Raw genomic sequence first — 15,609 nt, 5'->3', positions numbered from 1 at the left:
TTCGGCGCTGACGTCACGCGAGCGCGCCCGCGCCTCAGGTGTCGGCGCGCTGACGTCACGCGCAGCGTCTCCCGCCGGTGAACGGCGGCCGCAGCCTGAGGGGTCCGTGAGGGGCCGGGGGGGGGGAACCGGGGCTTTGCGGGGGCAGCGAGGGGCCCCGAGGGTGTTCGGGGGTATCGCTGCTTTGGGGGGGGGGCTCCGGGCAGTTCTCGCCGGAGTTACCGCTCTTCTGGGGCCCTTCTGGGACTGCCGGGCCCGGCGGGAGTTCGGGGGTGTCGGTGCTTTGTGGGGGCACCGGGTGGTGCTTACCGGGGTTACTGCTTTCCTGGGCCGCGACTGCCGGGCCGCGGGTGGGTGAGGGCCGTGGGGGTGCCGGGGGATGCGGGCGGCGCTCGCCGAGGGGGTGACGCGCCCCTGTGCCCGCAGGTGTCCTGCCCTTTCTGCTGCGTGTGTCCCACAGCGGCGGATCCATGTCTTTCCTTGTAAGTAAACCCGAGCGCATTAGGGTGAGTGTTGAAGACCTTTCAGCTTCCCTCGTGTTTCGATAGAACGGGCCTTGCGCTTGTGCAGGGTGGCCGGGCCTGGAGAGCATTATAAGGGAAAACTGATTATAGGGCTGAGTACAGGACCTGGGTCGGTGTGCAACCAGCGCCGGTCAAAAACCCTGCAGTAAAGCCTCTGTTACACGTGTATCTCCTTGGGGTGTGGTGCAGAGGGGCTGTAGTAGGCTTTGTAGTGAAGAAAAAGCACCATAATGTTGGTTTTATTTTCAGCCTTTCTTTAAGAAGTAGCCTCCTCACCCGTGTCACAATTTATGGGGTTTTTTTCCTTCGCTTTGCTTGCAAAGCTAAACACAACAGCTTTGTTTGATCTTTGCATTTTTAAATGAGGAAGTTTCCTACAACAGAACTACTTTTAATGCTTTCAAATGGTATTCTTGCATACAACTTTTGAGTCATCATTGCCTAAAGACTCATTGGTGCTTTCTAGGACCGGCTTCTCGTGCACTGAGCAACATTAGCTGTTTATTAAATTATTTTGCTAACCAGCAAATTCTACCATGGGAGTGTTTGTGATTGATTAACTTCGTGAGCAACACTCTGCAAGCTTAAAATTGCCTATTCTATTGTATACTATGTGTTTATATATATGTATATTTAAACTGCAGTATTAGATCACGATAGAAATACTCCTCTGCACAGCCTAATGCTTGCTGTGAATTTCAAACATGAGTTCTGGAAGAGAATGACAACTTTAGACTATTTATGTTCTAGTTTTGCATTCAGTCAATAGATAGATAACCAAAATATTTGAATGCTCAAAGATACCACCTCTTTGTAAATAGTGAAAGCTTTGTTTTTAAACTTATTGCGCCTAAACCCCCAACATTTATTTGGCTGTATGAGGGGGTTGTGGCATGCTGATTATTTTTGCTGTATATGCATGTATAAAAGCTTGTTTGAATGATTTAAAATGATATTAACTTTATTGCGAGTGCATGTTGATTGGGAATAACAGCAGCACCTGTGTGGTTGCTGGGTGCATGTCATTGTCACAAAAAGGGAATATCCTTGTCCAAAGTAAGGATGTCACTGGTGATGCAGCAAATCAATTTCAGACCACAGTAGAATCATTGAAGTTTTGGATTTTTTTTCTCGTGGGGAAGGGGAAAAGAAACTTTTCTCTAGATGGAGTAACCGATTATGTGGAGAATTTTTTTTCTTTCAGCGGTGGGTGTCTGAGAAGTTCATTGTTGAGGGGTTAAGAGAGTTCGAGCTGTTTGGAGGTAAGTTTTCCCCTTGTTAAATGACATTGCTAGAAATGTTTTATTTTAGCTGTAAAGCTTGGCAATTCGGTAGTAAGGACATATCTTAACACTAAAAGAGATTATTAAATCTCAGTGTAAATCTGGGTATTCAAACTGGCTAAGCCCAGAAATTTAATGTGGAAGTGTCCAAGATCTAGCAACTTATTTGGAAGTCATTTCCATATTGATAACAGTACTAAATTAGTTCTGTATTAGCTTAGCATAACCACTTTTTTTTTTTCCTATGCAAAAGATGGATTTGGGGTTTGGGAAGGTTAATTATAATTTTCTGAGTGAAAATGGATTTTGAAGCTGCTGATGGCTCCCCAGGAGCAGGAGCTGACGTATTTGTGCTCTGCGTCTGCATAACAAAGTTGCCCACTAGGATGCAGAATTCCTGATCAATGATGTGGAAAATAAATAGAGCATAGGAAATATGTCTAGGTCTTGAGCTTCCAGGTGGAGTAAAAGAATTTTTATTACTTTGAATAATATTAGATAGTTTCTTCTGTATTTAAGAGTCATCTTTGAATGTGTTTATAATCACAGAATTGTTCGAGTTGGAAGGGACCTTTAAAGATCAAGTCCAACCCCCCTGCAATAAGCAGGGACATGACAGAAGGTTAATGTTTAGAGTTATAGTAAAAAATTTTGTCACCTTACATTTATGTCAAATATACAAACAGTAGCACTGTCTGAATCTCTTTGATCCCGTACATGTACTGCAATATGATTAGTGCTGCAATTTTGTGTGTAAATTAAATGTCTTTGTATAGAACAAAAAAAATCATGTCTATTTGGTATCAAAAAGTGTCATCTAGGGTTATTTACTTAGTTTTCCAACTTTATTTTAATGGGTATCTGTTGAACACAACATGGTGAACAATTAATTTCTTTACTCCAGAGCAGCCTCCGGGTGACTCTCGGAGAAAAGTAAGTGACTTGTGCAGGCTGTGGTGCTGTGGTTCATTGCATGGAGATTATTCCTTGTGGAAGTTTGATTTTTCTTTTTATCTTAGTTATATATCTCATCTCTATATTTAGCTCTACAAGTGTGGAAACGGGTTTCACCCTGGAGTGGAGATTTTGGTGTGTGGTTTTCAAACTAGATGTGATAATTCAAAAATTTAAACTTAATCTCTTGGATTTACATTTGTTTGTCATTCCCCTCCCCTCAGCTCCTCAAGGGTCTCTTTTTGAGGTGATTTAGTTCTGATCCTTCAGAGAATGAAGGAAGAGTGTAGTTTTATGGAATGTCTGAAAAGTGTTTGTTCTGCAGGCCCTGATTGCTCACTGGCTGGTTCATAATGAGCACATAACACATAAAATACCACAATTTACAATAGAGTATCTTAATCTAAATGATTCCCCATGTCCCCCCACCACAGGTGTGCAGGTGTTGCTTGCTCTAGTTTAAGCTAATTACAAACATGAATTAAGTGTGATTTAATCATAACTGTGTCAGTTCAAGCTGCTTATAATTGATTTTTGTGCCAGTGTCTGTAATTTACTGGCACAAACAAAGCTCAAAATAGGAGATGTATATGGAATGTTTTGTATAAAATCGAGTAAATTCACACCTTTTTTAAAATTGCTGAGTGTTAGACATGCTTGGCTGGAAGAAATTGAGATTAGCATCTGTTTTGTTTTTTTTCAAGCGTTTACTTGGGGTTTTGACACTTTTGCTGATTCTCATTTGGGTCTTTTTATGTCTAAATAAAAGCCTATTTTTTCCCACCAAGGCTGTAGAGAAAGATACATAATTTGGGGAGGGGGGTGGGAGGGAAAATTTTTGTTGCTCATGCTGAAGTGAGGGAGGGAATGAGGAGGTGGAGGGAATGAGGAGGTGGAGGGGAAGACAGCAGAACAAAACTGATATTCCTTCCTCCTAACTCAGATGAATGTCATTTGGCAAATGCAGATCCTTGCAAGCATCGCATAACTGATTGTGTTATGGTATTTATACCAATAGTTGCCTTTCAAAGATTAATTTCCTTTAAATGTATCTCAAATTAAACTGGGCTCCCGAGCCAAAAGCCAGCTCTAAATGAATGTCATGCCATAAAACTGGTCATGTGGGACTTCATTTTGCAGCTGCTTTTGACCATACACCAAAAATGGTCCCGTGTGAAACCACTGAGGAGCTTTTTTTCAGTATCTCATAAATAACATTTCAGTTTAACTTTCTTTTTTAAACTGTTGTATGATGTTGATAAGTTTCTGGTCGGGCTCCTTTTGCATTAACTCTGTTATTGGGCACTGCTAACGTGACAAGAGGTGAGTGAAGACCTCATACTGGAAGACTTTTCAATAGGGAATTCACAGTATTTTTCCATTACTGCACAGCCTACACCATTAATAAGATTAAATTTATTTAATTCTTTGCATCTGTTTTGTTGGCTTATGCTCTATCTGGAGTGGACTTTAATAAAGCAAACCACTTACATGTTGCTCAGTGTCTCACCAGCTGTCACCGCTCCATGACTGCTTCCCAGCCTTCTGCTTCCATCTCCTTGGTGGTGCCTTTCTGCTTCAGAGGCTTCTATCTGCCTGTGTGTCTCTGCTGGCAGTCTTGCTGTTGACAGGACTGTGTGAAATTCCTGGAAGAAGTAATGAATGATACACCTGAGATCAGAATTGACAGGCCTCTTTAGCAGAAGTTTGAAATCCTGAGTGGAAAGTTGCTGCCTGTCCTGAGCCAATGAACAGCACTGCAGTGTTCACTAAAAGAAAGTATTTGGGAATGCTGCTCCCGGGGGTTTTAGCTATGCTGACATGGGACTGAGTTGTTTGAGTTGAAATTATACCAAAGCACCACAAATCTTAATTTTTGCCTTTTCCCTTAATGGAAAATACACCTATTTTAAAAGTAGGCAGTGTGCTGTTCAAAGGCAGTTGAAAAGGTGGAGCTTGCGAAGTGTGGTTCTAATTTACTCCCAAAGTACGCTTAGGCACCCAGAGGTAATTTACAGCAAACTCCTGTCTGTGCTCTTTGCACTGCATTTACCCTGGGCTGAGGGTAGAACAGCAAGTTCCTTGTTTTTCAGCTGTCACTGTGTTGTTTCCATCTTTCAGTGATGGAAATAAAAAACGGAGTCTGCTGTCATGGTAGGAAAAGGCACAAACCTTTTCTGCTTCATGTACCATGAGAAAAGGTCTGATAAAGGGCATTTGCAGTTGATGAAGGGTGAGGTGGAAAAATTGAGCTGGACTTCCAAATGCCAGGAGGAGTTAAAGTGCTGGAAATTTGAGATAACTGAAGACAGTTTTAGACACCAAATAAACTTTAATCCCTGTTAGGATGCTCTCCTTGTGACTTTGGACATTTGAAGGAGTTGGAAGGTACAAAAGAACTTGCAAGAACATTGAAGTTTATCATCTGCAAAATCCTGCTGGGGAAGATTTCAGTGTATGTAAATAAGGCAGGAAGCTTTATGTCAGATGGAGTGAGGGAAAGCTGACAGGCTTGGGAATGCTGCTTCCCTGTGTGGTGTGGGGGTGCTTTTTTCCCCTTTTTTTTTTTTTTTTTTAATAAGCACTTATGCTTTGCAGTTTTTGCTTTCATTTGGAGCTTCTCTTTTCATGTGTGTCTGATTTTCTTCATCACTTGTACCATTCAGCTAAGCAGCTTCAGCTGTGCTGGGCTTATCCCAGGTGAGCAGCTGAAAACCAGGAGCCCCAGCATCCGCCCAGGAACGCCAACTGTTATGGTGCAGAGAAGGGCTTTGAGCAGCTTCCCTTTGGCTCTTGCTCAGGCAACAGGATGGTGGCACAGAAGTTTGTAATTATAAGAGAAAGGCAGTTACTGTACAGCAGAGTTTAGGCTGTCCTGGGGAATAACAATTGGCTTTATCCAAATATTCCTAAATAAATTCTAGCTTACAGTGATTAACAACCTACTTGTTACGTGTTTTGTAACATAGATGTCTGGATCTTCTGAAATGAGGCATCTCCTGAATTTCAATTGATAAATGATTATTTAAAATTACTTTGACATCAATTAAATCCTCTTCTGTATTCCTATTATTTTGAAGTGTATGATAATATGAGGCGCAGATGATTTTTCCAGCAAGTGATCTTTATTTCCTTTGACTTGACTTCACTTTTTTCCCCTCAGACAAATGAGGCGAGCTCCGAGTCGATAGCTTCTTCCCCTAAAAGGGACACCATGAGCAACTTCCTGCCAGACAGCAGCTGCTATGAGTTGCTCACTATCATAGGTAATTCTGGAGGGCTGGAGGATCAGAGTCTGCTTTGTAAAGAAAATAATTTCTGCACATTTTTTGGCCTTTTCTTGATTGATTGCTTATTTTTGATATTGGATGACTGTCATCTTTGATTTTAAAATCATTTGAATAAAAAATGAGATGCCAGTCCCAAAGGTTTTCACCTGGGAGAGGCATGTGGTGGGTCAATGATGCTGGGTGTGCAGTACAGTCAGCTGAAGCAGCCTGCAACCTGTCCTTAGTGCTCCTCATCACTATTTCTGCCTCAGTCCTGCATTTGAAGGACAGGATAATTCTACTGGCTGGGAGGATTCCTCTCAGTGGGATACCTGCCAAGGAAGGTGGTATCTGATGGAACAATTACTCTTTTTTACAAGGCCAAAAGTACTTTCAGTGAGTGAGGGTAAAGATTATTGAAGGGTCAGGGACCAGAGGAGTTCTCCACAGTGCTTCCAAAAGTATTACTGAAGCTTCAATGCTTTCTCTTTCAGGCAAAGGCTTTGAAGACTTGATGGTTGTGAACTTGGCCAGATACAAACCCACAGGAGAGTATGTCACAGTCAGAAGAGTGAACCTGGAGGCCTGCACAAATGAAATGGTCACATTCTTGCAGGTAACAGCAGTCATCATGCAAGCTTAGAAGAGGACAGACAATAAGAGCAGTGCTTATCAATATTGCAGTCATGTTTCTGTATTTACTAAATTTAATAAAAATATATTTTAGGGAGAACTTCATGTTTCCAAGCTCTTCAACCACCCTAACATCGTTCCATACAAAGCAACTTTCATAGCTGACAATGAGCTGTGGGTAGTGACTTCTTTCATGGCCTATGGTGAGTGGAGAGGGGGTACCTTTAGCTGACCATCATATTCTGTGAAATGAAATGGAAGAGCTGAAGTGTCCTTGGGGCTTTTGTTCTAACAGGTGGTGTTTTGTTTCTTTCTAGGTTCTGCAAAAGATTTAATCTGTACCCATTTTACAGATGGGATGACTGAACTAGCCATTGCTTACATTCTCCAAGGTGTCTTGAAAGCACTTGACTACATCCACCACATGGGCTATGTACATAGGTATTAAAAAATACATTGATCATTTTCCTTCTGGTGGAAGTTCTTGGAAATAATACTCAGAGTAGAGCAGAGAATGAATCAGGAGACACAGAACACATTAAATTTTGCATTACTTTGCTGTTAGAGCAAATCAGTTTGATACTCATGGGAAGTGATATCACTGATCTTACTAAGCTGCATGAAAGTGTCATTGTGGAGCAGACTTGCCCCAAGGACCACTGTGTATCTAAAATCATGATCCATAACATTTAGTCCTGCATTTCTCCTCACCACAGAAACATTCTTTGGGAACTTGCAAAGGCAATGAATAGAATCCTGTTAATCGATTTTACCCAGCATCCAAAGATGGTTGTTAGGAGTCAGCCTCCTGGTAGGAAGCTGATCGGGTATTGTCCTGTGCATTGAGCTGTTCAGTAAAGGCCAGGAAACCTGACTGTTTCTCCCTTTTTTCCTCAGGAGTGTTAAAGCCAGCCACATCCTGATCTCTGTAGATGGGAAGGTGTACCTCTCTGGCCTGCGGAGTAACCTGAGTATGATCAACCACGGGCAGCGACTCAAAGTTGTTCATGACTTCCCCAAATACAGCATCAAAGTGCTGCCTTGGCTCAGTCCTGAAGTTTTGCAGCAGGTGTGTTTAAAAGAAACTGCTTGTGTTTAGTGATGAACACATCTGTATCTGTATAATTTTCTGAGCTCTTAGGGCAAGTTCAGGGGGTGTAGGGTGGGAGATATGAGAGAACATGCAGAGTTGCTTTCTTGTGATGAGCTCTGTTCCTTTTTTCTTTTTGTCTTAAAACCAGTGACCCCTAGCAAGGAGAAGGGTACATGAATGCAAGGAAAAACAAAGGGAGAGGCTAAAGGAAACAGATTTGGGGTAGATGCAGGGCAAGTGGGTGGAATTTGATCTAGTTGACTCAATAGTTTAATTGGAGGCATCTCTACAGGTTGTCTCATTAACAAGGTGTTACATCAGATGTGAGTTACCCAGGGTAGATGCCATCCCTACAGGCTGGCTGATTTCAGTTACATAAATGTTGCCCTTAACTGTGTGTTTTAACAAACCAAAAATCCCTCACCACAATAAATCATTCTATCTGTGGGCTGTACTGTTACTGTTCTAACCATCTGGGTTTGCTGACTTGCAGTCGAATCATGGGTATTGCCCAATCAATCACATCCAAGTCCCTGAAGCTAACTTTCCATTTCCTTTTCACGTAGAATCTGCAGGGTTACGATGCAAAATCTGACATTTACAGCGTGGGGATAACGGCCTGTGAGCTGGCAAATGGACACGTCCCATTTAAAGACATGCCTTCTACTCAGGTAGGGTTTGCAAGCTCCTTTCCTGTCCTTCGTCCTGGCACCTTGAACTGCTTTGCTGCACTGGGATGTGAACGCAGGAGGATGTCCTGCCTACATGAACGGGAAACCTTAACTGTGTGTGATGTTGCTTGTGCCCCTGCTTTTCCAGATGCTCTTGGAAAAGCTGAATGGAACTGTTCCGTGCCTGCTGGACACCACCACAATTCCTGCTGACGAGCTGACTATGAAGATGTCCCGTTCCAGTGCAAACTATGGGATGGGGGAGAGCACGGCCATGAGCAACGTGCGCGCGGCCAACGGGGAGCCAGCCCTGCACCCCTATCTCCGCACCTTCTCCACCTACTTCCATAACTTTGTGGAGCAGTGCCTCCAGAGGAACCCCGATTTCAGGTAAAGCCAGGTGAAAGCTGCTCTCCCCACCTGCGCTATTCTAGGGCTGGTTAAACTATGGGAGCCAGCAGAGGTTGTTTACAGTTTCTGTTCCAAAAGTGTAGTGGAGTGAGGATGTGCCCCATCTGTTGAGGAGAGCAGTCCAAATGTGTAGAATGAGCAGTGTTAACACTTGAGCACTTCCTACGTGACAGCCCGAAGAATTCCTTTGCAGCCTTCCTTGGGGGATGAGTGATGCTGCACATAGAGAAAATAAACAACTTGAGTTTCTGGCCCCTCTGAGACCGTGTTTACCCAGTTCCCATCACTGCAAATGGCTGCTTTTCAGCCAGCAGAGAGCAATGGTGGAAAGTGATCAAAGCTGCATTTTTCTTTGTGGTGAGGGTAATCTGTAGCCATGACAGACTTTCCAGGGGTGCCCCACTGCTCAGGAGCTGTCCTTGGCCAGATGTAGGGGATGCAAGTATGTAATGTAAAGGTTAGAAGAAGGAGGTTGAACTCCTTGCATAAAATATTATGTGATTGTAAATGCTTAGTAACAGTGCTACCGCTGGAAAAAGGGAGATACCCAATAACTGAGAAATGGGAGAGGCAGGAAGGACCTCAGTCTTATTCCCACTATCTGACTTCAAGCACTGACTCATTTTCTTGTGTGCTTCCCTCATTCTACCTCCCTCCCACAGGCCAAGCGCCGGCACTCTGCTCAGTCACCCCTTTTTTAAGCAGGTAAGGAACTAATTTCTCTACAGGTAAAGCACAGTGGCTTTGCTGTAGTTGTCTTGCTGGGAGGGTGGGGATGTTGAGTGGCTGAATTTTCTGTGATTGGAAGGATTAAGTCAGTTTTTTGACTAACTGTAGTGTGGTGTGGTGATCATCACATCCTCTGGGGAGGTGCTTGGGCTGCTCTTGAAGTATCTCTTATCTAAGAGAGGTTTTAAATCTGCCTGTCCTGGGGGCCACAACAGCTCAACAGCCGCCCAGTTGAGTTCTGGGGTAAAGCAGTTCTAATCTGCTCCTTAATGAGACCAAAGGGTGCCCCGTGTGTTTCCTGCCTGTTGTTTCTGGCTGCAGTGCTGGGTGGAGCAGCACCTGAGCAGCCCCGAGTGCTCATTCTGCCCTTCCTGTGCAGATCAAGCGCCGAGCTTCTGAAGCACTCCCTGAACTTCTGCGCCCTGTCACCCCCATCACCAATTTGGAAGGGACACTGCCCCAGGATCCCAGTGGCATTTTTGGGTTGGTATCAAATCTGGAGCAGCTGGATGTGGATGACTGGGAATTCTAGAAAAATAGGGACTACACTGAGTTCTGGAGGAGCTTTCTGGACATTGTAATTTATTGGTCCTGTTCATAAAAGCTGATGAATGTTATACACAGAAGAGTTTATAGGTCCTTGGGAAGGAACTTCAACTGCCTCTTTACTTAAGAAGTAGCCTGGATACAAATTGACAGACCTGAGCTGGAAAAGGATCAACCCAAGGATCTGTGGAGTTTTCCAGAAGGTGCAGTGTTCAGAGCCCCCGTTCTTGCAGCTGAGCACTGGTAGAGCACTTGAGGGGGCTGAGTGAGTCCGTGTAGTTATGGTCTTTATTTATGTGTTTCTAAAAGTCACTGGCTTCCTCACAGTTGAGGCTGCATGTCCCTGCCCTCTTTGGTTCTTTCTCTTTTAAGGGTGCCTTAGAGTTGACGGGAGGTGGGCAGCTTTTAGTTTTGGGCATTCTCTTAGAACTAGTCAGGTTCCTGTAACAGTGTTGTCACAGGGCAAGTTTTAATGGGGAGAAAAAAGGGATTATATTCTTAGTTACTGCTTTGTGATGGAAAATGGCAGATCAAAGACAAGCAGATGCCATTCCAGGCACTCCTGCTGCACTGGGCATTCCTCTGCAGCACTGGATTCTTCCAGTCTGGAGAGGGCTTTTGAAGACTTCTCACTCCGTGCTGAGCACTCTGAACTCCAGGTCAGACAGGGCCTTCCAGCCTCTCCTTCCAGCTTCCTGGGTCACCAGAGCAGTGTGGATGCCTGTACAATGTACCAGCTTTTTTATCCCCTTCCAGATGAACTTTGTTAGCTGGGCTGGTTTCACAGCACAAAACATTTTACCTGCCTGTTCTCAGTGACTTACCCTGGCACAGAGGAAAAGTAAATTGATTTTCATGCTGATCTTCTTCCTCACGACTCCTGTACAGAACTGAACTTTAACCTTTCCATTACCACTGCTGTTCTGCCTTCCCTCACTGACGGGTAAAAGCTGCTCACGTGTGATTCATGGCTGTGTGATTGCCCTGCTGCTGTGGCAGCTCTCCCCCAGTCCGTGGTGTTTGGTTTTTCTGGAGGTGTATTTAAGGCTTTTAGTTTGACTTTTCCAAGGGCCATGGGTGCTGGAGGTTGTCTACTCTTTACTGAAGCACTGAGAAACCTTGTGTAGGTGCATTTGATGGAGTAGTGGTGCTGGAAACAGGTCCTTGTGTTTATAAACTGTACTTGAACCCAGATAAAGTTTGTTACTCTAGTTTTTTTCCAAAACAAATAAAATATTTCTGAAGTTGTTTTTTAAGTCTGCTGTTTGTGCAGGATGATGGGAGTGAATCACAGAGGGTGACAGGCTGGCTGTGCATGCTTGCTTTTACCTCCTTATTTTCATACAGCTCAGCAGTTTATGGCAGCTGCCTTCATGCTTCAGAAATGTACTTCAACTAAAGCAACAAGCTGCAAACACCTGGACTTGCTCTTTTCTGAAAGGTTCAGTAAAATTCTCCCAGTTGCAGTGGTGTTTGTTAAGGGCAGGCCCAGTTCTACTTCCTCACTATGATCAGGTTTGGGTCCTGATTTCATCTTACTGTTTGTAAGAAGATACTAATTTCCTGGTTTGTTACGAAGTTTTACAAACAGGGCTGATTCAAGAAGTGTGTTGCCCACTGAAGTTCTATCCCTGTCTTGAGTTCTAGGAACCAGGACAAGAGGGAATAAATGCCCAGTACATGCCGTCCTCCAGCCTGCTTTCCCATGCATTAGCATTTTTAGGGTGAAGGATGAACTTAGTGCAAGCTCATATTTCTCATCCCTGCCCATGCCTGCAGCTTGCTCCATGCTCAAAGATTAGGGGCTTAAATTAACTTTGTTCCGTGCAGGATCGGTGCAGAGTTAGGAGTGAAACAGCAGCACTGTGGTCAGAAGCAGCAGTTATGAAGTAACTGAACAGTCACCCTCCTTCCCCAGGTGCACCTGGGGGTCCTGGGGGGAGCAGATGACTCAGCCACAGCCCTTGAGTCTTACCTGTCCTGCCTTGTGCCCCCACAGGGCAGCAAAGATGGAGTCCAGCACAGGTGGACGCTGTTCAGTAGCTGCTGGTTGGATACGTAACCCCTGGCTAACAGCTGTGCGCTTTTTTTTTTTTTAATGCTACAAAAGCTTTATTCAGTTATGTACAAAACGTGTTCTGCTACTGTGGATCCTCTCCATGGTCTGACTGCTGCTCCTCTTCTTCCTCTCCTTTGTGTTTTTCCAATTTTGCCATGAGCTCTGAAAAACAGGAACAGGCAGGATGAGGCTCCAGGTGCAGGGGCTGCCCCCCGCCCCCAGAGCCAGGGGCCCAGGTCCTGCGAACACCCAGGAGCAGGGCAGCTACCAACCATCCCTTGCCTGCAGAGGCTCAGCTTGGAGCTGCCCCTGTTTGCTGAGTCCTGGCAGGAGCTGTTACAGTCATTCCCTCAGCGCATTACTGACCACACAAGCTGCTGCCTCTGCTCCCATGGCACACCTCCCTTCCCTCTCCAGTTGCTCCCCAGGTTCCCCACCTGGGTAAGCACACATGCTCATTTTGCATCCATGATTTACTATTTCCTGACACTAACTGAGCTCTGCTGGCAGCCAAGAGCTGTGAACTGCAGCTCAGGGCCAGGCCCAACACCAGGAAGGTCCAGCAGGAGCTGGTGCCTTTGCTGCTCCAGGTGCTTCCCCAGATGCCCATTACCTTTCGCAGGGTTGAAGACCCCGTTGGTTTGCTTGTCACAGACGTAGCAGCGCTGGGATTTGCGATAGTGCTGGAGGGCACAGCTCTCACAGAAGTAGTGCCGACACCTGTACGGAGACACAGAGGTCACTGCCAGGCACCAGTCATTGTGTCCTGGAGTCAGAAACTACTGACTGCTGGTCACAGGAACATAAAGGTTGGAAAAAACCTCCAAGATAGAGTCCAGCCTTTGACTGATCCCCACCTTGTCACCCAAAGCAGAGCACTGAGTCCCACGTCCAGTTGTTCCCTGGACACCTCCAGGGGTGGGGACTCCACCAGCTCCCTGGGTAGCCCCTTCCACTGCATGACCACCCTCTCCATGGTCCCCAAGGGAGGCAAAAGTGAGCTGCAGGCAAAGCTTCCTCTGCATCCCTGTCCCCATGGAAGGTGTTTTCAGCATTGCTTCACCAATGTGCAGTGACAGCACAGAGCCACCAGTGAGCTCTTCCAGACACAGGTACCAGCAGGACAGCGTTCAGAGTGAGAAAGGCCTGTCCTCAGCCTCCTCCTCATCCTTGCCAAGCTCTTGGCTTCCCCATGCTCACATTTCTCTGCTCAGGCACTGCAGCTGCCATTCAGAGTCCAGGAGCAATGAAAACAAAATCTCAAGGTTAAGGGGGAAAGATGAGGTAATGAGGCAGCATCTGTGGAAATCTAAAAAGTCCTTGAATAAGGGTTTGAGATCCCTTCCAAGGGCGTGCTCCAGATGCAGCTATGAGACTCCCTGGCTCTCTCAGGATTTCCTCACCCACCAGAAAGCCACAGCAGACAACAAGCAGGTTCCACCCACAGCCCATGGGGTGGGTTTGTCTTTGCCTCAGCAGTGAATGAATGACTTGTGAGCTGGATTGACAGCAGACACGTGGCTCCTCGTGCCAAACCACCACTTACTTGGTGACCACGGGGTTCTTAAAGGAACCTCTGCAGATGAAGCATTTGAAAGGCATGTCCTCCTCATCGCTGCTCACCTCGTAGTTTTCGTCGTCTGCAGAAGAGAAAGTGAACCAGAGCAGAGTGAGAGGAGAGGCCAGCCCAGCCCATGTGTGGGGCATGAAATAATAAATAAGGGGAGAGCACAGCAGGTGGGATTCAATCTCTGCTGGAAACAATGGAGCTCTGGCATCTGGGTGTTGCTGATGTCAGTAACACGTGTGGGACTGTGCTATAATTAGGGCTAATGAGCCAGCAGGCCTGTTGCTCATCTCAGGAGAAAATTCTTTTCTACTTCACCCACTCACTGCTATAAAGAGAAACATTCTCCAGCCCCCTCCTGTTTTAGACTTTCTTCCAAACCAGCTGCCACCAAGCTCTGGTTCCAACTGAACAGAGAACACCCTTTTCCCCCCGTTTGTACAGCAGTGCTCATGAGCCTTGGGCCTCGCCTATGGACACTGCATGACAAATGACACCCCACCTCCTGGGCATCCGGGGGACAGACAGTCCCATCTCCCCAGCTCCACAGAGCTCGCTGCTAGGACCCACGCAACAGCAGTGCTCTCCTTCACAGAGAGCCAGGGGAAACCATCCTCACTGGGGAAGCCAGGGGTTGTGTGAAAGCAGCAGTTCTGCTCAGCACTGTCAGTGGTTACTGGCCCTAAGCTCATCCTGCAGCAGGAGCTGCACAGCTTTGGAACAGAGCCCTGTGAGAGCAGCGGGGCCGTACCGTTGACACCGTAGCGGCCTTCGTCCAGCTCCCGTTCGATCTGCCAGCCGTGTTTGTAGTCCGAGCGGTCGTGCAGGAATTTGCAGCTGTCTGAGCAGCACAAAGAAAGAGGAAGTAAGAGCCAGGCTGCAAGGGCAGAATGTTACCAGGACACCTCATTCTGGGGCAGCCTGAGCTTTGCCCAGCCAGAGAAATCTGACTGCTCCTTCTCCAGGGCAGCACCAAGCTCCTGGAGCAGGTACAGGATCCCTCAGTGCTGACAGGCTGCGAGGATCATCCTCTCAGTGCCACAGGGACAGTTCCAGCAGTTATGCACATGGAAAGTGGGATAAGGAACAGGAAAACTCATTCCTCACATGGTCTCAGTGGACACAATACCTGTAAGAATGTGGGTCACTGGAACATCCTGGGTTCCCTCCTAGGACTCCTGTCACCACTAATTAGAGGCCCTGGGCTTTCGAAGGGCCAGCATGAATGACAAGAATGTTACATAAACAGCTCTGCACAGAAGGGTCTGTGACTCAGCCTCAGCGCCACATACACGGGGTCCCAGCTGGACTGGATCCCTTTGCACACCTGGTGTTCAGCTGCAGACACAAGGCACTCACCCCCGAAGCCGCAGAACCCGGTCTCTTTGTAGTCCTTGCAGATGTCAGGCTGGTAGTCCCAGCGCACCGTGGCCCGCAGGTGCTCTGGAGCACGGATGGGGCCTTTCCTGAAAGGGGGGCAGAGGGCTCAGCCCGGCTGCACAGCAGCCCTGGAGCAGGGCCCTGGCCAGAACCAGAGACCAGACTGGTCAGACAGGCAGAAATTGGCAGTGACAGCAGTTCCAGCCCCAGACCCATGCCTTTGGGATGGTGCCTGAGCACCTCTGTGGTCCCAGACCCCCCAAGGCTCATCCCAACCCACCTGACCATTCCTGAAGAGGCGTTTCCCATCGATGTGTCCTTGGGCTTAACGTACTTCTGGTAGTTGTTAATGCCACGGTAAATTTTATCATCTTCCTTTCCTCTCAGCTCCTAGAAAAGCAAGAAGAGATGATTAAGGATCAGGAGAGCTTCATGACATGGATTAATTGTCACCACTCTGACACCAGTCTTCCTTCCCACCCTGCCTTCC

The 15,609-nt window shown here is 46.4% G+C and overlaps 2 protein-coding genes across 5 annotated transcripts in view; one reads left to right on the top strand and one right to left on the bottom strand.

The window, feature by feature from the left end:
* The first annotated feature begins 33 nt into the window (after positions 1-33).
* STRADA (STE20 related adaptor alpha) lies at positions 34-11,369 on the top strand. 4 transcript variants are annotated; one of them, XM_032134364.1, is made up of 13 exons: positions 34-102; positions 427-482; positions 1,729-1,786; positions 2,712-2,740; positions 5,925-6,027; positions 6,525-6,646; positions 6,758-6,866; positions 6,981-7,104; positions 7,561-7,732; positions 8,323-8,427; positions 8,576-8,817; positions 9,501-9,543; positions 9,947-11,369. In XM_032134364.1, exons 2-13 carry the CDS (start codon positions 471-473, stop codon positions 10,097-10,099), a joined length of 1,272 nt encoding a protein of 423 aa, XP_031990255.1. In that variant the 5' UTR covers positions 34-102; positions 427-470; the 3' UTR covers positions 10,100-11,369. The 4 variants fall into 4 exon arrangements, with proteins under 4 accessions (XP_031990255.1, XP_031990254.1, XP_031990256.1 ...); XM_032134363.1 differs by having other exon boundaries at positions 427-506; XM_032134365.1 differs by lacking the exons at positions 34-102; positions 2,712-2,740 and having other exon boundaries at positions 435-506.
* Positions 11,370-12,211: 842 nt separating this feature from the next.
* The window catches only part of LOC116455964 (E3 ubiquitin-protein ligase RNF113A-like), a 5,493-nt gene continuing 2,095 nt past the window's right edge, over positions 12,212-15,609 (bottom strand). Inside the window, exons 5-10 of the mRNA XM_032134367.1 lie at positions 15,400-15,509; positions 15,099-15,205; positions 14,491-14,580; positions 13,719-13,812; positions 12,786-12,892; positions 12,212-12,334 (exon numbers count right to left, since the gene is read on the bottom strand). Coding sequence (XP_031990258.1) covers positions 12,255-12,334; positions 12,786-12,892; positions 13,719-13,812; positions 14,491-14,580; positions 15,099-15,205; positions 15,400-15,509 — 588 coding nt within the window. The 3' untranslated portion in view covers positions 12,212-12,254. The remainder of the gene's footprint in view (positions 12,335-12,785; positions 12,893-13,718; positions 13,813-14,490; positions 14,581-15,098; positions 15,206-15,399; positions 15,510-15,609) is intronic.

This window comes from Corvus moneduloides, chromosome 26 (assembly GCF_009650955.1).
Source record: "Corvus moneduloides isolate bCorMon1 chromosome 26, bCorMon1.pri, whole genome shotgun sequence".
Classification (NCBI taxonomy): Eukaryota; Metazoa; Chordata; class Aves; order Passeriformes; family Corvidae; genus Corvus; species Corvus moneduloides.
The sequence above is the reverse complement of the archived record's forward strand: the minus strand, read 5'-3'. Positions and strand labels throughout refer to the sequence as shown.

Excerpts from the sequence above, each read along its gene's own strand:
- STRADA (XM_032134363.1), top strand. The coding sequence starts at position 471 with ATGTCTTTCCTTGTAAGTAAACCCGAGCGCATTAGG. Across the intron at positions 6,028-6,524 it reads TGAGTTGCTCACTATCATAG|GCAAAGGCTTTGAAGACTTG; the intron begins GTAATTCTGGAG and ends TTTCTCTTTCAG. Across the intron at positions 9,544-9,946 it reads GTCACCCCTTTTTTAAGCAG|ATCAAGCGCCGAGCTTCTGA; the intron begins GTAAGGAACTAA and ends CTTCCTGTGCAG.